The sequence below is a fragment of the Nicotiana tabacum genome, chromosome 16 (assembly GCF_000715075.1).
Source record: "Nicotiana tabacum cultivar K326 chromosome 16, ASM71507v2, whole genome shotgun sequence".
In the NCBI taxonomy this organism is placed as follows: domain Eukaryota; kingdom Viridiplantae; phylum Streptophyta; class Magnoliopsida; order Solanales; family Solanaceae; genus Nicotiana; species Nicotiana tabacum.
Window position 1 is genome coordinate 4,808 of NC_134095.1, and position 23,892 is coordinate 28,699.

General features: G+C 35.7%; 1 protein-coding gene across 6 annotated transcripts; it reads left to right on the plus strand.

Annotated features, from left to right (window-relative positions):
• The first annotated feature begins 4,509 nt into the window (after nt 1–4,509).
• On the plus strand, nt 4,510–23,151 carry LOC107802636 (uncharacterized). 6 transcript variants are annotated; one of them, XR_001651857.2, is made up of 7 exons: nt 4,510–4,665; nt 5,482–5,584; nt 9,783–10,368; nt 10,437–10,562; nt 10,633–10,904; nt 20,672–22,474; nt 22,550–23,151. XR_001651857.2 is itself a non-coding variant. In XM_075232521.1 (6 exons), the coding sequence occupies exons 5-6, from the start codon at nt 22,412–22,414 to the stop codon at nt 23,030–23,032; spliced, it is 546 nt and encodes a 181-aa protein (XP_075088622.1). In that variant the 5' UTR covers nt 4,513–4,665; nt 5,482–5,584; nt 9,783–10,368; nt 10,437–10,904; nt 20,672–22,411; the 3' UTR covers nt 23,033–23,151. The 6 variants fall into 6 exon arrangements, 3 of the variants coding, with proteins under 3 accessions (XP_075088622.1, XP_075088625.1, XP_075088624.1); XM_075232521.1 differs by having other exon boundaries at nt 4,513–4,665; nt 10,437–10,904; XM_075232524.1 differs by having other exon boundaries at nt 4,513–4,665; nt 10,437–10,904; nt 22,380–22,474.
• The last annotated feature ends 741 nt before the right edge of the window (nt 23,152–23,892 follow it).

Here is a 23,892-nt window from a genome sequence, read left to right on the forward strand (position 1 = left end):
TTTTCACTCCTCGCAGAGTTGCATCCAGATCCATTACCCATTCGATCTCCGTTATAGGGTTGATATCGATCTCTGTTCTATCTTGGTTTATGATCAAAAGGTCTTTTAGATCTGTCACTAGTTCTGACCGGTTATACGGATCCGGAAGGGGTCTCGAGTCGTCCTCGACTCTGATTTTCGACTGGTATCTGTTGTGGACGTCGGCCCAAGTTACTACCGGGTATTCTACCAAGTTTTATTTCAGCTGCTGCGAAGCCAAGGAGCTTCGAGGGTTAAGTCCCTGAGTGAATGGCTGAATGGACCAATCGTCCACGACCGAAGGCAGATCCATCCGTTCCATTTGAAACCTCGACACGAACTCCTTATGTATTTCATTATCTCTTTGCTTTACTTTGAAAATGTTGACTTTCGGGTCTCGTCCTTGATGGTCCCGGCGTTCGCCTTTACAAAGGCATCTGCAAGCATAGCAAATGAATCAATAGAATTAGGGGGTAAGTTGTGATACCATATCATAGCTCCTTTTGACAAGATTTCTGCGAACTTTTTTAGCAAAAACTGATTCGATTTCGTCATCTTCTAAGTCGTTCTCCTTGATAGCACACGTGTAGGATGTCACATATTTATTTGGATCAGTTTTTCCATTGTAGTTCGGAATTTCGGGCATACGGAACTTCTTAGGAATTGATTTCGGAGCTGCGCTTGGAGGGAAAGGCTTTTGGACCAATTTTTTGGAATTCAGGCCTTTCAATATCGGGGGTGCCCTTGGGATCTGATCAACCCTGGAGTTATAGGACTCCACTTTTTTATCGTTGGCTTTGATCTTTTTTTCCCCCGATTCCACTCACTTCGTCAGTTCCTTGAGCATCTTTATTATTTTCAGGTTGGCCCCAACTTCAGCTTTATCTAGCCTTTTCGGGTTCGTTCATTGATCCCACCGTCTTCACCATCGTGCGTCCCCCTAACTACCGACCTGGCTCCTCCACGAATATTATTTTCTTGGTCGGTGGGCAAGTTAGCATCGATGGCCACATGTTGGCATCGATTGGGTCTACAACGGGGGCTCCGTTGGGGTCAGTAGGGGGAACCTCGTTGATGGGCACTATATTGTTGTTCTCGCCATGGTGGCCAAGCTCAGCATCAACGCTCAAGTGAGCAGATTGAGAGTTTGACATTCTTAAATTTACCTGAAATTAAAATCTCAAATAACAAGAGTAAAAAAGAGTGTGTTATGGAAATTTGTATCAAATTGACACTATTATCATTAATTAGCCCCACGGTGGGCACCATACTGTTTGCCCTAAAAAAGGATAACAATTGAATTTATATATGGTTTTACTGATATGCAGATTAATTCAATACAAATAATTAATGGCGTTAGGTTAAATAAATAAAAGACGTAATAAATTGCCAAACCAATAATGGGAGTGATCCCGGACTCAATAATGGTTTAATGAAGTGTCTGCCTTCGATCCCGGGCTCACATTAATGGAGAACTGATGAGCAAAAGTAAGAACAGAGGAAAATAATAGTATATTACCTTGATATAAGTGTTACATTGTGTCCAATGAAAAGTTAGTTTCCCCTTTATATAGTAGGGGAGTTTTACCCTAAGTACAATTCTAAAAAAGGATAATCTTCTTCATGTTAATCACTGATTCATTGCTGATACAAGTTAAGATTTGTGTCGTGATATCCGGCTGGGCACGGATGCTATGGCCCTTCATTAGTCGTGTGCAGTCATTTGATAATGTTCTCCAAAGTCTCGAAATTTGAACCGGTCCCGGAGGACGTGGTTGTGGTGCCCCCGAGGAAAGGTGTCTTGCTCGAACCCCGATACGAGAGGCTCTCCGCCCAGATTCCGATTCCTAATGATCATATTCTTGCTCCGTTTGTCTTACCGGAAAACCAAAATGTTCAACGGACTCGATTTTACCCGTATATAACTTGTTTATGTTTTAACGAGTTGCAGGTTCGACAAGTTTGGATTTATGGATCAGTGGCGTCGATTGTGATACTGGATGCACAATGTGGGTGAAGACTTTTTCAAGGAAGGTCTCTTGGCGATCAATCTGGAGAGGCTGGATTTATAATGCTTGAAACGAAAGTTTAGAGAAAGACCCCCTACTGCTGATTATTAATTCTATAGATTATAGATGATCTTAGTTTAATATAAAGAAAATTTATATTTGCTGAGAACGATTATATATTTATTGTTACATTATTATGTATTGTTACGTTGCTCACAATATAATATCTTGATAATTACAGTTTGTAGTTATTCACAAAAGATTGCAAAAGTGACTAGTTGTTTCATATTTGTGGTGTGTGGTTTCTGAAGTATCAAATGGTTTTTTATCATGAAAATCTTTAAAAATTCATTATTCTTTTAATATGAAAAACCAAAAATAGAAAACTATTAACAAAATGCAATTTCCGACATTTCTGTTTTGTGTCGCAAACAAAATAAGTTGAAGGTAGAGCTTACTGACATTTGATAAAATGTTGTAAAACAATGTCACTAGATTTTCATCGATACTAATTTAAATATCGAAAAATTTCCGATATTGAAATTTCCGACACTCGTTTTAAATGTAAATTAAATATCGGTTGATGGTTTTGCGATATTTATGTGACCTATAACGACATTTATAAAATGTCGTCATCGCCTTATTTTCTTGTAGTGAATTAGGACTCGTTTGGCCATAGATTTTGTCAAAATTTATTTGGATTTTTTGGGCAAATTTTCAAAACCCAAGAGCTGGTTTTGGCCCAAAATATTACTATTATATTTTTTTAAAATTGTCCCAAACTTATGTATTTTATAAAAGAGCCCACCATTTATTATTTTGTAACAATGCTCCTTCGTCTTCTCGGTTATCTGATAGTGTATTATGTAGTTTATTATAAAAATAATAATTTTGTACCAAATTTATTTATGTTCAGGACAATGGTTTGTGATAATATAATAGATTTTATTGATGAAGGTATTGTTGGGTATTTGTGATAGTTTTTAGAACTTGTGGATATAAGTCATGTTTCATATTTTTTCAAAAAAAAAGTGAATATATTTTGAAAACTGATGTACCAACACATTTTCATCTTCAAATCAAAACTTCATTCAAATTAAATATTTCAAAACAAAATTGGGAATCTATGGCGAAACGCTAGAACTATTCTAATGACAAACCAATTTTACAAACATGGACATTTAATAAAACTGGTCTCACAATAAAATTACTCGGATTGACCATGAAAGCATCGCAAAGACGATTAGATAACTAAAAGGGGCAGAACACGAACCAACGGTTTAACAATAATCCCTAAAAAGTTACACTACTAAAGCCTAGAACTGTGTCTACTACAAGGAATTTGGAAATATTAACGTTGTTCATGTCCTTTCGAGTGGCCATGAAAAGACCATTCTCATATTCTTTTGCCACCTATTTTGGTAGGCACTCCATTAGATTCATTTGGTTTAGGAGATTTTGCCTGAACCCATGGGGTCTCTATTGACTAGTGGATCATTGTTTCCTTCTTCTTCTTTTAATTCTTTTCTGAATTAACGTAAAGTTTCAAGATGTGCAACTCTTTTGTAAAACGAGTACATGTCTCGTCGTAAATTCTTGTTACCAAAATTTTGATTAAATCATGAAATTGCTTACTATCATAACTCATAAGATTGTTAAATAAGTTATCAAAAGGTCAAAAAGAAAAAGAAAAGTTCTAATCCAATTTCATACCACCGTTTACTTCGCTAATTACATAATGCAGGTTTCTATTAAGTTTGAGTTTAATTTCTGCACATTAATATTTTAATTTTTTTTATACTATTAGGCCAACTAAAATATAATTACATGTAAGTCAAAAAGTGAGATTAGTAATATAAAAAATTAGACAAATTACTTGTACAACAAATAATATTATTGACAATGCATAATAGATTTTACATCATTAATTATTAATGTATATAAATTTAATGACGTGTGTTTATGCTTTTACCCTCTGGCTAATGCTAGGCCTTGTGGTTTTTTTGTGAATCAAAGAGGAACAACCGCATTGAGCAACGAGTTATGTAATTATGTTTTGGCCACCCGTCCCGATGCTAACGGCTAGAAAACTGCAAATTTTCCAGGGAAATTTCCCACAGATATATTATATTATCAGTGGCAGTTCCCACTGAAATATAAAAAAATCCAGTGGGAAATAAAAAAAATTTCTTTTACCTTTTTCTTAAAACGTTCTCACAAATTATAGGTGGGAACTAGTTAGCGCAAAAAAACACGTAATTTGTTTCCCACCGAATCAGTGAGAATGTCATTAAAAATAAATTTATTAAAATCTACCAGTGAAATAGTGGGAACCTAAAATAAAAAGTAATTTTAATATTCCCACTAATGCAGTGGGAAGCTCAAAATTTCGAGCTGTTGTATTTGGTTCAAAAACCCGCGAGCTTAAAATTATTTCACCAAAAAAATTGAATTTATAGAAGACAATTCCCACAAATTTCTCAGTGAATCAGTAGAAAAGTATTTTCTATTACATTAGGTATACCCTTTTTTTCTACTCTTTTTCAATTTCATTCTTCTCTTTCTCTCCATTCTCTTGGCATACTGATTTCCCCCCATTTTTAGAAATCAGAGCTTTCACTAAGCTCATGCAAAATCGGTAAGACCCTCCCCCTCTCTCGCTCCCCCCCCCCCTTCTTTCTCCCTTTTCTGATTTTACCTTAATTTGGATTTCTTTTAAGGGTGGTAGAGGCAGAAGCAAAGTCTCATTTTTTTTCTTCTTGTTTTGAGTTTTTAGTGAAGATTACATTGGAGTTTTTTTACAGTTAATGTTAGTGTGAACTGTGAAGTGCAGGAACACGGAGGAAAGAGTTGAGAAAAATTGTGTTATTTTCATTTTTGGATTCTTAAACATCATATGCTTTTTTCTATTCTTCTTGAATGTAATTAGGTCAACAGAGTCATAGACATGAATAAAAATGAGAACATTTATTTTATCTTCGACATTTTGTCTATTTAATTCGTCATCAGTGTATCTTATTATCAAGTTGTTCAACAAACACCTCTCCCTCACAATTAATTGATTAATTGAAGAACGAAAAGGAAAATAAAGCCGATGGAAAAGGGGGTGGGGGCGGACAACTACCTCTCCCTCACAAATTAATCTAGGGTTCCTCCATGCCTAGTAATAAATGTTTGTAATCTTTTCTAATTGATGTAATTTATGTTTTGGTTGCTAGATTTTGTTTTCCAGTTGCTCTTTTGATACGGACTAAAGTTTTTCGAAATTTTTCTTTAGTTTCTGTTTTTAGTTTTGAGTTGGTGGATGGATTGTTGATGATCTTTTTGAGTTCCCTCCACTGGAATAAGGAAATCAGATCTTTGATTGAAACTTCTCAGTTTATTATAGATGATTTATAATGGGATTGTCTCTTTATCCTTCTCCACTTAAATAATAGGTTGTTGTCTGTGGTAGGGTTTGAACCTATGGTGCGCATTTGATCTACTGAAAATCAAAGTCCTGGAGTCTACGGTGAAGCCATTTTTTCAGCTTCTCAAATCAGGTTATAAGTCTTGAGGTAACTTCATTTGCTAATCTCTAAGTTGGTTTCAGTTGTTAAATGTAAGTTAAGTTGTTAAATTGCTAGAACAACTACATAAATTTATATTGCTTTTACCTTGATATAAAAAATTCTTTATTGTGAATATTATATCTATCCTCCAAGTTTAAATTTATTTATGGATGATAACGAATGTGTTAGAATCTTGGTTTGACTTTTTAAACTGATTTCAAGAACTTAATTGGAGCATTTCTATGAAAAAGTACTTTTCATTCATAGTAACTTGATCTAGAACCATAGTTTTTTCTTGACTTATAAAAAGACGAATAAAAATTAGTTCTTTAAGGTATACATAATTAATTGTAAACTAAGTGAGTTCTTTAAGGTATACTATTCAAGATTAATTGTAAACTAACTTGAAACAAATAAATTGTTCTAAGTCTATTCATTTATTTGTGTGTATTTGTGTACTAGATGGAATGTGAACATCGTAGTTGGATGTACGATAAGAATCATCCTAATCGTTGTGGATTAAAGGAAGAATTTGTTGAAGGTGTTAAAGGATTTATTGCTCATGCAAAAATGCTGAATTTCGTAACGAAGGAATAATTAGGTGTCCTTGTGTGAAATGCAAGTGTAAAAAATTATTGCAACCGGAAAATGTTAAAGTTCATCTTTATAGCAAGGGGTTTAGGGAAAATTATTATGTGTGGATTGTTCATGGAGAGAACTATTGTAGTATTGGTGATGTTCATTTTCAAAATCTAGTTAGTGGTGGGAGAAGTACACAAATGGAGAATAATGTTGAGAATTCTCGATTACATGAAATGGTGTCAGATGCTTTTGGTTTTTACCCAAGGGTTCAATCCCAACAAAATATTGCTGAGCCTTCCAATGATGAGGCAAAGCACTTCTATGAATCATTAGAGTCGGCTAGTCGTCCACTCTATAAAGACTCAATGCACTCTGAGTTATCTGTTGCAGTTAGATTACTAACTATTAAATCAGATTGGAATATTTCTCAAGCGGGCATGAATGCTATAATTGGGCTCATGCGTGAAGTTAATCCGAGCATTAACTTACCCAATGATTACTATAAAGCAAAGAAATTGGTTGTCAAGTTAGGACTTTCCTCAATAAAAATTGATTGTTGTGAAAATGGTTGTATGTTATATTATAAAAATGATGCGGCTCTAGAAGCGTGCAAATTTTGTGTACTATCTCATTTTAAGGAAGTCACAAATGCCAAAGATAAGAAACTTGCAGTTAAGAAGATGCATTACTTACCAATTATACCTAAATTAAAGAGGATGTATGCATCAATGAGTTATGCTCCTCATATGAGATGGCACCATGAAAATAGAAGGCCGCCGGGTATTTTGTGTCATCCTTCGGATGGAGAAGCGTGGAAGCATTTTGATAGGATGTTTCCAGACTTCGCTAATGAACCAAGAAATGTTAGGTTGGGTTTGTGTGCAGATGGATTCACTCCATTTTCTGTCTCTGCTACACCATATTCATGTTGACCAGTCTTTGTTATGCCATATAATCTCCCACCTGAAATATGTATGACAAGTCCATATTTGTTCCTAACTTGCATAGTTCTGGGTCCAAGTAATCCAAAAGGTTTAACTGATGTATATTTGCAGTCGTTGATTGATGATCTAAAATTTTTGTGGCATGAAGGTGTTGAAACATACAACATATCAACTAAACAAAACTTTAGATTGCATGCTGCTTTGATATGGACTATTAATAATTTTCCTGCGTATGGAATGTTGTCTGGGTGGTCGACTACTGGAAAGTTAGCTTGCCCCTACTGTATGGAAGATACAAAAGCATTCACTTTGAGACATGGAGGTAAGAACACATGGTTTGACTGTCACCGGCCATTCTTGCCAATGGATCATGAGTTCAGGAAAAATACTAGTGTGTTTATGAAGAATCAAACAGATTATGATGAGCCACCACTAACCTTGTCAGGTGAGAAAAATTGGGAGAGATCTACCTAAGGTAACAGAGTCTCCATCTGCTAGAATACCTGGTTATGGCGTTGAGCATAATTGGACTAAACAAAGCATATTTTGGGAGTTACCTTATTGGAAGCATAATCTTCTTTGACATAATTTAGATGTCATGCATATTGAAAAGAATTTTTTTGATAACCTATTTAATATTGTTATAGATGACAAGAACAAGACAAAAGATAACTTGAAGGCCAGGATGGATTTACAGGAATACTGCAGGCGAAGAGAATTAGAACTAAAAGAAGGAAATAACATGATGGTGAAGCCTAAGGCTAGTTATACATACACTTTAGATGATAAACGAAAGATCTGTGACTGGGTTAGGAATTTAGAGATGCACGATGGGTATGCGTCAAACTTATCCAGGTGTGTTGACATGAAAGAAGGAAAGTTGATGTATATGAAAAGCCACGATTGTCACATTTTCTTGGAATCATCACTATTGAAACCCATCACAGAGATAAGCTTGTTTTTAAGGACTTGTGTTCCAACACATTAAGGGATGAAAACCTAATTTTCATGGAAAGTAATATTACTTTAATCATAAATAAACTAGGGAAAATTTTTCCATGTGGTTTCTTCAGTGTAATGGAATATCTCCTAATTCACCTTGCACAAGAGACACGACTTGGAGGACCGGTTCAATATAGATGGATGTATCCCTTCGAGAGGTAATGACCATTAACTATTTTCTATTTATGTATTTTGGTAAAAAGAATTATTATCTAAAAGTGTGCTATGCAGGATTATTGGCAAATGTAAACAGACCGTGAAACAAAAGGCCAAGATTGAGGGATCAATATGTGAAGCGTATCTAGTTAGAGAAACCTCTCATTTTTATTCGTATTATTTTGAGAATCATGTTCCATATATGAGAAATAGACCGAATCAGCATGATGAAGGTGATAATGATCCTTTGGAACTTCCTATATCCATATTCAATCAATTGGGTAGAGGTCCGAGAAAAAGTCAAAAAAGAAGTTGGACTGATAAGAAAAAAAAATCGGTTATAACACATGTATTACTGAATTGCCCCGAAGTTCAATAATTTTACAAGTAAGTTTGGAATTATATTATTAACCTAGTCTATTCTTCTTTTAACTAATAAACATTGTAAAATGCCTGACAATTACTTTGTGAGTCAGTCCGGCCATGCTAATGTTTATCTTAGATTTTCAGAGTGGTTTAGAGACTATATAAGTGTTAATTAATATGTAACAAATTTTTTATTATTTACACACTATATGATTTTCTAACTTCTCGATTTTCTTCAACTCTATATAGGTTCATAATCCAAAAAATGGTATATGTGATCCTTTTTTGCGTGATATAGCTTGGGGACCTACCCCACAAGTCAAAACCATGTCTATGTATTTTGTCAATGGATACAAGTTTCATACGGAAGAATGGTCTAAGAATAAAAAAATTATTAATAGCAGGGTATGGGTGAAAGGTGGTGATGGTGACCAAGGTGGGGATATTAATTATTATGGTGTGCTCCAGGAGATTTTAGAAATAAAGTATGTTGGTTGCCCAAATAAAAGGTTGGTACTTTTTCGATGCAAGTGGTTTGATCCCACACCAAATAGAGGTACAAAAGTACACCCACAATACAAAATAGTAGAAGTTAAGCACGCGAAGGAGTACGAACGCTATGATCCATTTGTTATAGCACAAAATGTGAAGCAAGTATATTACGCTCCTTATCCGTCGACGTATAAAAATAAGAATGAATGGTGGGTAGTTATTAAAACTAAGCCAGTTGGAAGAGTGGAAGTTGAGTATTCACTAGTTGTAGCGTACCAAAATGATATATCAAGTGTTCAACAAATTGTGGATAATGAATTAGAATATGAGCTGCATAGTGAAGGCATATACGAAGAAGTTGATCTGTCAGTTGACCAAATTTATGGAATTGGGACATCTATGGCCAATGCGGAGGAAGATTCAGGTGATGAAAATTAATTCATTGAGGAGGAAGAATTTTCTGATGAAAATGACACAAGCGAGGAGGATGAAATTGATGAAGAAAATATAGCAAGAGATGACGATGGAATGGATGATGAAATGAAACAAGCGATGATGATAATTGACATGTTTGTTTTTTCTAACTTATGTAGTAATTATGCTTTTAAATTTGTAGCTAAGAGAATTAATATGCTATTTTTTCTTATGCTTGTATTATTCAGATGGCTGCTGGAGGTAAATCAAAGAAGAAGAAACAAGTTTCACGTAACTTAGGCCGTCTCCCTACCTCTCTACCATCGGCACATTCTGGTCTGCATGTGCCTCCACCTATATGTCTGTCTTCAGTTCCACCTCCCTTATACTCTATACCACACCTAGGGTATACTGCTATGTCCTCGACCCCTTACTATTATCATATGTCTTTCCAAGACATAAATGGGACGTTTTCATCTAGATCTGCTTGCCCATCTATGCCTACACCTAGACCTGCCATACCCCCATCATCTACTCCAGTCATTCATCCCATGGCATTTAATCATTATCGTCTCCCGTTATTCCTTCATCATCTTCCCCTGTCATACCCCTTCATTCTACCCCTAGCATGCCCACATCTTCTAGTCGGCCTCCAAAGCATTCTGAATCTATACATGCTCAGGATCCTCCAAATATTGGAGTAGATAGCCCTCCGACGTCCCCATGCGTCGATAGTAATTCAGTTACACAGCCTCCTATACATGCTCAGGATCCTCCAAATGTTGGAAGGTTAGATGATCTCGGGAGGTTGATTATTGTTCCCGATAAAGTTGGGTAAGTATTATTTATTTATTTTCTAATTAATTATAAATATGGTTTCTAACATGTTTAATTTAATGCAGGTTTCTTCCTTGTACTCAAGCTACAAAAGCTATGGTTGAATCAATGTGTTCATTTTAGCATGGACCTTGGAGGTTCTGGTCAGATGTTCCATGGAACATTAGGGATAAGATGTTTGATGAATTAGGGTAAAATAAATTATTTCATTTTTCAACTCATATTTAACCAATCTAACAAATTAATTATTTGCATATGAAGTGTGCTTGGACAGTTGAACGTGAGGTAGAGGTATGAGGCGTCTTTTTAAAAAAATGTGTTGATAGGTTGACTGATATGTTTCGAGAAGCTCGAAATAAGAAAGAGATGCCAGGTTGGATTATTTAGGATATATGGACTAAACTAACTGAGTATTGGGCCTCTGGGGAATTTAAAAAGAAAGTGAATTGGCAAAGGCAACCCGTTTGTCCAACAAAGGTGGCTCCATGCACACAAGAGGTTCAATAAGTATTGGGGCTCATCGAAGAAGATTGGTATGTGTTTATTATACTAGTCTAGTCCTATACATTCTCACACTCTCTTGTAGTAAATAGTTTTTCAAGAAAAATACAATTTACTTTGATGGGTTGGGTTTGTTCTACTTAAATCTGCCAAAGTTTTGATCTTTTCAATATTTGGTTCATCCAACCTATCTAATTATTTGCATTGCCAAGACTAGATTAAACTTTTGGGTGTTGTTCTTCTTGGAATGGATTTATCTAATTTGAGGGAGTCAAGTTTGTCAATATTTTTCAATGAAAACTTTTAGACTTCTAAAAACTTTTGTGCTTCTGTCTTAATTTTACCTTTTGAACTGCATTTTGGCTGTGTAGATTTCGTTTTAATATTGTGTTAGATGTGGTTTGCCACTTTAAGGTCAAATGAAAATGTTCTTCTTGAAATATATACTAATAATTAAGCAAGACTAAAACAGTTACTGTAACTTGATTGTGATGCCTTAGTAAATGATACCCTTTTGTAGCTATGCTACTATCAGGAATAGGTGAAACTTCAAGACTTATCATTAACTCCACACTTCCCCATTAGTACGATTTCATGTAATTTATGCTATTTTCCTAGAGCATGAAGCACTCAGGTTATCAATAAAAGTACAAGAGGGGGTGAATTGTATAATTTTAAACTTAATCTCTATTAGTTGTCTGATTTGTCAATTAGTTGACTAGATGCAATAACCTAACAGTTATAATAGCAGAACGTAAAACACAAAAAGTAAGTGCAGGAATTAAAGACACCGGAATTTTATTCTGGTTCAGATTCAATGTGAATCTTAGTCCAGTCCCCTTGGGTTGCAAGGGAGTTCTCTTTAGTAAATGCGTTTCTGCCAGTACAATGGAAATGACGTGATGGCTCAGTTCCTATAACACTCATCTCTTTTGATACAATGCCTCACCAGTTTTGTACTCTCCTTTTTTCTCTGACTTGTTACACAATAGATCTTAGAGAACTACAATGTTTGTTTGCAGTAGAACAAAGAGAGGATTTTTGGTTCGATCAAAGTATATTTGTCTAAGGCTATATGTTGAGTACAAATACTTTGGTGAAGATCGTTTGCTGACGAGACTTGACAACCCAAGAGATTTGATCCTTGGAAATATATTGATTCTTTCCAAGAATAAGGTTGCTTGCCGTTGCTCTTCCTTGATGAGAGGAAATTGACAACTTTTCTTCTACAATTGTTAATGATGAGAGTTTACTCCTTGATTGTTGGTCCTCCCAAAATTAGCCGCTCATCTACTCTTCTCACAGAATCTTCGATCTTCCTGCTGGCCTTGATTAATGCCTTAAGTTTAGGCTTGCTTGATTCTTTCCATCACAAATGTCTGTATTCTTTGCTGACTGATTCGTAATCTACTCCTGATTGATTTCTTTCCTTAAGCATCCAGATTTTCTGGTTGATTTCTTTCCTTAAGCATCCAGATTGACTTCAGCAATCTTATAGTAGCTCCTTGATTCCTTGTTCTTCTGTAATTGATTTCCTGCACAGATATATTATTTTCATCATTAAAATTAGATCTGACAATCTCCCGCTTTTTGATGATGACAAAATAATATATATGTATAAATACCAGTTGACTTCTCTGTGTTTTACTCCCCCTCAATGTATGCAGTTGATTAGTTCATGGTACTCCCCCTCAATTCATGCAGTTGACTAGTCCATGGTTGGAGTCGACTCTTGCCATAAAGGATGCTGCTTTTGCCATAGTCAACTATACCTGTACAGATACAACATATACTTTTCTCACCCTTTTTGGCATCAGTAAAGAGGGAACAAACCAAGAACTAAACAGAATATATAACATTAAACAGTAGAGTTATAGTCCAAAAGAAGCAGGGGAAAATAGAAATTATCCAATGATTGAGATAATAACCCAAAAACAGCATAATAAAAAAATTGTCTTAAGCAACCACATTAACGACACAGAAAATAAGTAAGAGTGTTGCAGATGGCCTTCTTCAATTGTTCAAAGCTAGCATTAGCTGAGATGCTCACTCCATCCAACCTATCATGAATTTCTCTGAAGGCTTTAATAGCATTCTCCCTAACTCTAAGAACAACAACTCTAATCTTTGACACATCAGACCTAGTTTCCTTGGAGATGGCATGAATGTCACCAACAGTAGAATGAGTGGCTGTGAGGAGATTTTTGATTTCAGAGAGTTGAGTGTCAATTGCACGAAACTTTTCACCAAGATCAGGATCATCAGGGCTGGAATGAGAGACAAAGGGTTTAGGTTTGGTCTCTATAGGAGCATACTTTGTTTCACCTTCGTGCTTCTTAACCCAAGAGCCCTTCACACTCACATATCCCATACTAGCAAAGGCTCAAGAGTTGTAAGACTTTGAAACAGTGATGAAGGGATAGTTGGACAGGGAAATTTGATGAGCTTCCAGAATGTGAGTGATTGTCATGCCATATGGTAGACTAGTGGGATCTTCAGCACTCTCAATTATGAAATTAATGACCCATGAGATAACTTGATTTTGAGTTTGGTCACAAGGAATTATACTAAAAAAGTGTCTCTTTGAGAGAAGGTTGAAAAGGAACCAGTACGGGGAAGCAGATTAGTGCTACAACATGGGCCAAAACTCGAGTTTCGAAACTAAGATCATTGGGACCTAACTGGTTGGGAAGGAAGTTAGAGGTACACTCAGTAATACACTATTTGGCTTGGTCAAAAGAAATTTCAAAATCATTGGGCCAGGTGTTTTTGAAAAGCATAGGAAAACCAGAACATCGACACTGAAAGAGCGAATCAAACAGGGCACAATCAAGAACAATGCGCTTATCTAACACTAAGGATTCTAACCTGTTACGTTTACTAGAACAGAGATTAGCATAAAACATCTTTACCAGGGGTTCATAGAACTTAAGCGGAGGAATAGAGAGGAACTTAGCCCACCCTTGATGAACAAAGAGGTTTTTTGACCTTGCAATTTAGGGCTTCCATGTCGTCAAGGTCGACTACCCTTCCTTGAGCAACGGGCTTGTCCTTCAGAGTAATGAAGAAATCCCTATTTAGAGAATCCCAGAAATTTAGGTCAGATTCTAGGGAGCGAGAAAGATCAATCTTGGATTTCTTTGGGGTAGAAGAAACAGGGGGTCTTCCATAGGTCGTTTTTAGGGCTTTTTCTCCTAAGTGTTGAGAGTGATCAGAGAAATCTCCCTGAGAAGAGGTGAAACCCTCAGAGTTATCGGACCCTAGGTCTACTTGTTCTGGGGGCATAGAAGGGGGTTTTGCTTTGGAGAGGGTACTTTTTCTGGGGGAAGCAGAGGGGTTTCTGGGTTGTTTGGTCATTGAAGGAAAGTGGTTTGATCGTAGCTTTGGAGAAGCGTTTTCTAGATGATAGAGATGAAAGTGACTGAAAGGGTTCTCTGCCTTAAAAAGAGAGACTTCTGACGGTTGAGTACAGAAAAGGAAAAGGCGTTAGTTGAAGGGACGCGATGATTGGCTTTCCAACTTTAAATGACAAACTGATATGAAAGAAGAAAGAAAGAGAGGGAAAAACGGAGGCGTAATTAATGCATGAGTAAGGACAATAATTACACATGTAAAAGTATTTGCAGTACACATAGGTCCTATAGGTTATTAGTTAAGCAAGTAATGCCAAGTAATTTTCTTAAAGCACAAAATCTATCCTCTAATAATGGCTTAGTAAAAATATTTGCTAACTGATCAGTAGTTCCAACAAAAGATATTTCTATGTCTCCCTTAAGAACATGATCTCTAATAAAGTGATGCTTGATATCTATATGTTTTGCTCTAGAATGATGCACAAGATTTTTTGAAAGACAAATAACACTTGAATTATCACAAAAAATTTGTATAGGTTTAAAAGAAAGTTCATAGTCACCCTGGGACATTCATAGTAATTGTGTGCAGTATTATCCAATGGCAATGTATTCAGCTTCAGTAGTAGATAATACAACTGATGCTTTTTTTTTACTATTCCAGGATATCAATGCCTTTCCAAGTAATTGACATGTACCGCTTGTGCTTTTTCTATCTTTCTTATCACCTGCAAGGTCAGCATCTGAAAAACCTTCTAATTTCAAAGAGTTAGAGCCAGGATACCATAGTCCATGAGATACAGTCCCAATGAGATATCAAATGATTCTCTTTACTGCAGTCAGATAAGATTCCTTAGGAGGTGAATGAAACCTAGCATATTTACACATACTAAACATAATATCCGGTCGACTTACCATCAGATACAGTAATGATCCAATCATTGCACGATATTTAGTTTTATCAATAGGGATTCGCTATTCATCTTTGTCTTGATTTATGGAAGGACTCATTGGTGTGCCAATGGATTTTGCATTTCTCATGCCAAATTTTTGAATAAGTTCCTTTGTGTATTTGGTCCGACATATAAAGGTTCCTTCTTCAGATTGTTGAATTTGGAGTCCAAGGAAGAATTTTAGCTTTTCCATCATGCTCATTTCGAATTCGCTTTGCATAAAATTTGAAAATTCCTTGCACATAAGATGGTTAGCACTATCAAATATATTATCATCAACATAAATCTGAATAATGAGATTACCTTCTGATGATCTTTTAATAAACAAGATAGTGTCTATTTTACCTCTTGTGAATCTATGATCAACAAGAAAAGAACTAAGTCTATCATACCAAGCATGTGGAGCATGCTTTAGTCTATATAGTTCCTTAGTGAGCTTGCATGGTAGGGAAACTTTGAATCTACAAACCTAGGCGGTTGTTTCACGTATACTTCTTTCTCAACAAATTCGTTCAAAAAGGCACTTTTGACATCCATATGAAACAACCTAAATCCTTTAAATGATGCGTATGCCAGAAGAATTCGTATGGATTCCAAGCGAGCTACTAGAGCGAAGGTTTCATCATAGTCGACTCCTTCCTATTGTGAGTATCCCTGAGCAACTAGTCTGAAGACCCACTTTGTTACGACCTTTCCATCCTCGTTCAATTTGTTTCTAAAGACCCACTTTGTTATGATTATAGAAATATTTTCAGGTTTGGGTATCAGATTCCACACCTGATTTTTACCGAACTGATCTAATTCTTCCTGCATTGCTTGAACATAACTTGAATCTTTTAGAGCTTCCTTTATTTTCTTTGGTTCAACCTGAGAGATTAATGCAACATTTGCTTTCTTTTTGAGAGCTCCTCTGGTTTTCATTCCTTTATTTGGATCCCCTATGATAAACTTTTGAGGATATTCAGGCTCGCTTCTCCATTCATTTAGACGCACTGCATTAGTAGTCGACTCGATTGGAGGATCTGGTACACTGCTGCTGATTTCATTAATTGACTCTATCGTAGCAGATATATCAGTCGACTCTTGAGATTTGCTTGTCTCCTAAATTTCTTGAGCTTGATCTTCATCACCTTCAGTAATTCCTTTATCAACCAAGGGATTACTTTCATCGAATATAGCATGTACATATTCTTCCACACATAATGTGCATTTATTATAGACTCTAAAAGATCTACTATTTTATGAGTAGCCCAGAAAAATACCTTCATCACTTCTTGGATCGAATTTTCCAAGGTTATCCTTACCGTTATTGTGAATAAAACATTTACTTTCGAAGGGATGAAAATAATTGATATTGGGACGTTTACCTCTATAATTCATAGGGAGTCTTCTTCAGAATGGGCCTTATGCGACATCGGTTGAGAATGTGACATGTTGTACTTACACCTTCTGCCCAAAAATGATTTGGCAATGAATGATCTAGTAACATGGTTCTTGCCATATCTTGGAGGGTTCTGTTCTTTCTTTCTACAACCCCATTCTGTTGTGGTGATCGTGGTGTAGAGAAATTATGAGTGTATCCCTGATCATGACAGAAATCTTCAAATGCTCTACTTTCAAATTCTCCTCCATGATCACTCTGAATTGTTGAGATGAGATATCCCCTTTCTCTTTCAACCTTTTTGCAGAATAACTTCAAAATTTCTTAATGATTAATCCTTATGAGATAAGAAAATTACCCAAGTGAAACATGGATAATCATCAACAATAACAAAAGCAAACATCTTTCCTCCTATACTAGCAGTTTTGCTAGGCCCAGATAAATCCATATGAAGTAATTGCAAAGGTTTAGAAGTGGATACAATATCTTTATTTTTGAAAGAGTTTCTGGTCTGCGTACCAATTTGACATGCATCACAGATATGAGTTCTACAGAAATTCAGTTTGGGTAGGCCACCAACTAACTCATGTTTAGACAATTTTTTTATCAAATCCATGCTAGAATGACCAAGTTTTCTATGCTATAACCATGGATCATCAGACATAGACGTTAAGCAAATATGACCATCTATTTTTTCAAAACCATCAAGGATGTAAACATTTCCATATCTTTTTCCAGGAAGGACTATTTTACCTGATTTGTCTTCAATAGCATAACTTGTTTTCTTAAAATTTACCTCATATCCTGAGTCGCATAGTTGACTTATGCTTAGGAGGTTGTAGTTCCATCGACGAGATAAACTTCAGTGATGTCACAGTTGTTATTGAAGGGAATTGTTCCAGTACCAATCATTTTACATTTTGAGTCATCCCAAACTTAACGCTTCCTCCATCAATTTTTGTAACTTCAAACAGGTTTTTGTCACCTGTCATATGACTGGAACACGCACTGTATAAATACCATCTTTCTTTACGGCTTATTCTGTGGTATTCCTGCAAAACAAAGTGATTACTTTCTTTTAGGTACCCAAGCTTGCTTGGGTCTTGGAGGGTTAGTATTGCTAGATTCAGAATTGTTTTTTGGTTTCCAAACCCATCTTGAAACATTTGCTTACGAAAGCGACAAAAAGAATATTTGTGCCCATTTTTGTTATAGTAGTTACACATAACTTCTGACCCACCTTTAGGTTTTTTATTAGTGTTAGTACTAGTGGACTTAGTTCTGGCTGGTCCATTTTTAGTTGACTTGTAAGTCATCTGGTTTGACCTGACAAAACTGTGACTGGTGGATTTGCACATGCCATTAAGTTGCATTTGCAATTCCTTAAACTCTTCTTGAAGTACTTCCTTTTCAATTTCACATACTTCATGTTTGAGTTTCCACTCTTTAATCTCTTTGGTTAGTCTCTTAAGCTGATTTATCATTTTTTGAGACTCTTTCAAAGTTAAATCAAGAATATCCTGCAATTCATTGCATCTTCCACAGTTATAAGATCTTACCTCACTTGTTTCACCTCGTGCCATGAAACAGTTTTCATTTTCTTCATCTGAAGTGTCCTCATCTGTCCAGCATCCTGATGATTTGTCCATTTCATTTTCCAGAATTGTCATGAAGCAAAGATTTGCTATCTCTTCGTGGTCTGAACTGTCCTCATCACTCCAGCTTCCAAAAGATTTGTTCTTGTTAAAGCCTCTAGAAATTTTTCTTTTTAGTTTTGGGCACTCAACTTGAATGTGGCCAAATCTTCCACACTTATAGCATTTTCTATCATTCTTGTCTTGTTCATTGTATTGCTTGGATCGTCTTGGTGGAATTCTTCCTTTTTTTTGTATTTCTGAATCTTCTCATTAAGCCATCCATGTTTCTCGATAACATAGCAATCTCTTCTTGTAAAGCTTCAGGATCATCATCAATTTCGTTTTCAGCTATTTTAGTTGAAGCCTTGAATGCAACTATTTCTTTTTTTCTTCTTGACTAGTCTTCTTGAGATGCGTCTTTTCAAAGGCTATGAGTTCTCCTCGTAGTTCATCATATGATAATTTGTTTAGATCCTGAGATTCCAGTGTGACTACTTTGGTCTGCAAAGTAGTTGGCAGGCTTCTGAGAATTTTTCTAACTTGATCACCACTAGTATATGGCTTGCCAAATGCCTTTATATCGTTAATTATTTTGCTGAACCTGGCAAACGTCTCTTCATTAAATTCTCCTTCTTTCATTGAGAAGAGTTCGTAATCATGAACCAACATGTTAATATGTGTTTCCTTTACTTTGCTGGTTCCTTCGTATGTAACCTCAAGCTTGTCCCACATTTCTTTGACTGTTTTACAGCTAGAGATTTTCTCATATTCTTCACCACTTATAGCATTGTGAAGCAGATTTCTCGCTTTATTGTTAACTTGTACCACTTCCACTTGCTCTTTTGTATGTGAATCTATATCTTCAGGATCAACAAGTGGTGGAGTAGCAGCTGGTAGGGGATAGTTCCCCTTTTTGATGACTCTCCAAACTTTGGCGTCATAAGCCTTGGCAAAGATCTCCACACGCACTTTCCAATGAGAAAAATATTATCCATTGAAGTATGGTGGTCTAACTTGTGAAGTTCCTTCCAGAAAGAGAGCTCATATGATAACTTGATTTGCCATGATCTTTTCTCACAAGCTGTTAAGCAAAAAGTAGAATGTGAGCCTTGCTCAGATATCAATTGAAAGTACAAGAGGGGGGTGAATTGTTTTTTTTAAACTTAATCTCTATTAGTTGACTAATTTGTCAATTAGTCGACTAGATGCAATAACCTAACAGTTATAATAGCAGAATGTAAAACACAGAAAGTAAGTGCAGGAATTAAAGACATCGGAATTCTATACTGGTTCGGATTCAATGTGAATCCTAGTCCAGTCCCCTTAGGTTGCAAGGGAGTTCTCTTTAGTAAATGCGTCTCTCCGAGTACAATGGAAATGACGTGATAGATCAGTTCCTATAACACTCGTCTCTTTTTGATACATTGCCTCACCAGTGTTGCACTCTCCTTTTTTTCTGACTTGTTATACAACAGATCTTAGAGAACTACAATGTTTGTTTTGCAGTAGAACAAAGAGAGAATTTTTGGTTTGATCAAAGTATGTTTGTCTAAGGTTAAATGTTGAGTATAAATACTTTGGTGAAGATCGTTTGCTGACGAGACTTGACAATCCAAGAGATTTGATCCTTGGAAAGAGATTGATTCTTTCCAAGAACAAGGTTGCTTGCTGTTGCTCTTCCTTGATGAGAGGAAATTGACAGCTTTTCTTCTACAGTTGTTAATAATGAGGGTTTACTCCTTGATTGTTGGTCATTCCGAAATTAGCTGCTGAGCTACTCTTCTCACAGAATTTTCGATCTTCCTAGTGGCCTTGATTAATGCCTTAAGTTTAGGCTTGCTTGATTCTTTCCATCGCAGTTGTCTGTAATCTTTGGTGACTGATTCGTAATCTCTGTTGATTGATTTCTTTCCTTAAGCATCCAGATTTGCTGATTGATTCATAATCTTTGCTGATTGATTTCTTTCCTTAAGCATTCAGATTGACTTCAACAATCTTGTAGTAGCTCCTTGATTCCTTGTTCTTCTGTAATTGATTTCCTGCACAGATATATTATTTGCATCATTAAAATTAGATCTAACAATTAAGCACTTTAAATTGTTGTTGTTATTGTAACTAATTACACGGTTAACTAATCTTTTTGAAGTTTCATGGACATAGTGATATTGCTTAATATCTATGTCTGATGATTGGTGCTTCTTTAATTTTTCCTGCATATATACAAAGTGTTGGTTCAAACTGTACAAATGTTTATCAGATTACATGTTCTACGGAAAAATATAGCCTAAAAGATCACTACCAAGCTGTTATGTTATGGGCTAAGAACATTGAATATCTTTTATAGGAAAATACTATTAAGAGGATTATAATAGATTTAAGGTTGTCCTTCTTGCCTTGGATGCATGTGTACATAATATCCTAACTTTGGGAAAATATATAAAGCAAAACCTATTTTTTGATATTCGAATACGTTTGCAGCTGCATTGGAATGAAATATTGATTCAATAGTAACCTCCCTGGATGCCACATACCCCTGCAAAGTTTATGCATGTCCTAGTGTTTTCGATGCAATGAGAGGCATTTGAGGAACGTATTTATGTATAGAATCACAGTAAGAGCTTAAGGTAACAGATTTTCAGAAGCTTTTCTTCTTTTACTAGTTTGAAAATAGGCCTCTCAATCTTCTAGCATCCAGTTTCTAGATTTTGTTCCATAGTTAAAGTTTCTATGTTATATCTGCTCATTCAACCAAACTCCTAACTTGAGATAACCAATGTAGGTCATTGATATAGTTTCTTTTCTGTTAATTTTGTAGAACTTGCATCCTCTCCTTCTCTTGTCATTAAAATGTCAACAAATAAATGTAGATATTTATAGTGAAAGATATATTCCAGAAGCAATTGTGGGTTTCTAGGTTTGTATATGTGAGCTTAAAGGAAAGGGGCATCTACTTGTGATGTAATTCGAGGATAGGACTAGAGGAGAATAAATAGAAGAGTTAACTGTGTTTGTTGGAATTTGCGTAATATTAACCTTTTAAAGAGACTTGTATTTTCTCATAAACAATTTACCTTATTTGTGGGTCGTGAGGATGGCGAATTGAGCCTGTATTGTGGTGAATGCCTTTGATATCATAACAAGGTACAGATTAATCTAACTTTACAAGTTAGGTACATCTGCTTATAATCTAACATACTTCAAAAGAAGTGTTACACAAAAAACAAAAAAGTTTTACACAAAAAATAATATCTTTACATTATTCTACTTGTACAATGATGGAGAAAATGGTACTATATATATTTTCCAATGGAAAACATTTTCCTCCATAACAAACGGTTCAAAATTTGTTTTCCTTTGGTCATCTTGCTGATTTCTTGAAATTATTTTTCTGAATGAAAATTTGATGATCTTCTGTCATGTTTCAACATGGATTTTCTCATGTTCTGTGCGCTTTTCCAATTAGAATTCCTTATTTAACCCATTATCTACTGTGTATACTTGAAGTCATTAGCATGTAGGCTGAGACGATTTGTTATGTGTGATGTGTTATCCACCTGTGTGCAACTTGGCTCAATCTTGTAGAGGTGTTTATTGTGTGTATTTTGACCAATCAGAGGTTGTAAAATTGGAAAGTTGGGAGTTGCGGGGCCTGATTTAAAATCCAATGCAAGTATAGGTGTATTTTGATGCATTTCAACTGCTACACTAGTTGATTGATCGATTTTAACCACCAGATGACTTCTGTGCATGTTGTCTTAAGATATAACTTGCAGTCCGTCTTTAACTCTAAAGGAGTGATTCCTGTTTTTCTATTCTAAAAGAGTTAAATTGTAGCGGAGTTGAGTTGGATTTTGAAATTTACTGTCTTGTCTTCAATGATTTATTTAGTGCTTTATCTCTTGATGTTATCTGACTATTCTCTATTTTCAGTCCCAATATTAGAAAGAAATATTAAGGCACAGTTCATGTTTCAGCTTTATCATTAATTGATGTTTTTCTTGAAGTTGGAAAATCTAATTTGGACTAGAGCATGAAACACTCAGGTTGTCAAGCACTTGAAACTGTTGTTGTTGTTGTTGTAACTAATTACACGGTTAACTAATCTTTTTGAAGTTTCATGGGCATAGCACTTTAGTTTTGCTTTTTTCATGTTTAATTTAACCGGAAAAGTCTTTAAAAAGACCAGCTACTCAAGATGAGGTATTTGAGCATACGCATATGAAGAAGCTAAAGGATGGAATAAAGACAACTTGGATCGAGGCACGAGCCGAGACAACCTATGTAAGATTTCAAGTTAATTTTTAATACTTTTCATTAATTAAATATATTCATATAATAGTTGTAACTTTTTTGCAGAATACTTTCAAACAATCCTTGGAGGAGTTCATTCAAAGCCAACCAATTGATGATCAAGGAAAGACAATCCAACCATCCCAGGAGAATTATATAGACTTGTGGATTAAGGCGGCTGGTGGCGTACATAAGGGAAGAGTTTACGACATTGGATCAGAGTTTAGTTCTAGTTGTCGGTCTTTTGGATCTGGTGGCTCTTCTTCCTCAAGGTCCCCGATTAATCAGAATGAGTTTGAGCTATTGAATAGAAGAATAGCAGAGATCACTGAGTTGTATGCACAGAAAAGGGCTGCGCGGGAGGAGGAGGCAAAGCGAAGGGAGGAAGAAGATAGGCGGAGGGAGGAAGAAATGAGGCGAAAGGATGTTGCATTTACACGTGTCACTGGTGACGTTGAAAGCCTCAAGGCCCAGCTAAACTACCTCTTAGCATCTGGTGCATTTCATGTGCCACGTTCTCCATCACACTTTAACAAGACTAAGGAGTAGTTTCTTTTATTAATATGATTTTGGGTAGGACTATGATGTTGGATGTTATGTATCAATTCGATAAGATTGAATGCCGAATTTCTTATTTGAATGTTAAGTTGCATTATTGGTTTCTAGTATTTTCAGTTTTGGTTGGTTGTTAATTAACGAAATGGATCGAAAAATACTGATTTTTGTGTGTGAATATTTAATTGTATTTAGGTTGTTGGTGGTTGTATTTTTTTGTTTGGCAGGTGGTGCAATATATTTACAGCATTGTGCACAAAAATAATTTCCAAATTTCCCACGGAATTGCCACTGATTCCGTGTGAAAGTTCGTCACTTTAGTTGCAGAACTTGCATATTTCCCACTGATATCGGTGGAAAAGTTCATACATTTTTTCATAATTTGCATTTATCCCATTGATATCGGTGGGAAAGTTCACACTTTTATTTTCAGAATTAACACATTTCACACGGATATCGGTGGAAATGTTCATACTTTATTTTTTAGAACTTGCATATATCCCACGGTTATCAGTGAGAAAGTTCATACTTTATTTCCAGCTCCCCGTGCATTTTTCCCATCACTTCCCTGGCTAATGTATTAAAATTAATAAAAATTACTAATACTATTTCCCACCGATTGTTGGTGGGAAATTTCATTATTTTTCCTATTGAAGTTTCTCTAGGAAAATCGTAGAAAATTTTCCACCACTTCTGTGGGAAGATATTTTCCATCAAGCGTTTTCCTGATGACTCGTTTCGATGGGAATACGGTGTGAAAACTCAATTTTTCCATCAGTATTCCACTGATTTCGCCGTGCGAAATTCATGTGTTTCTAGTAGTATATAGCCCTAGGAAGAACTAATTAGTTGTA

What these genes read in the sequence shown, in the direction of transcription:
- LOC107802636 (XM_075232521.1), top strand. Translation starts at nt 22,412, where the DNA reads ATGAAGAAGCTAAAGGATGGAATAAAGACAACTTGGATCGAGGCACGA. An exon ending in CACGAGCCGAGACAACCTAT is followed by an intron (nt 22,475 to 22,549) that starts GTAAGATTTCAA and finishes ACTTTTTTGCAG; the next exon opens with AATACTTTCAAACAATCCTT.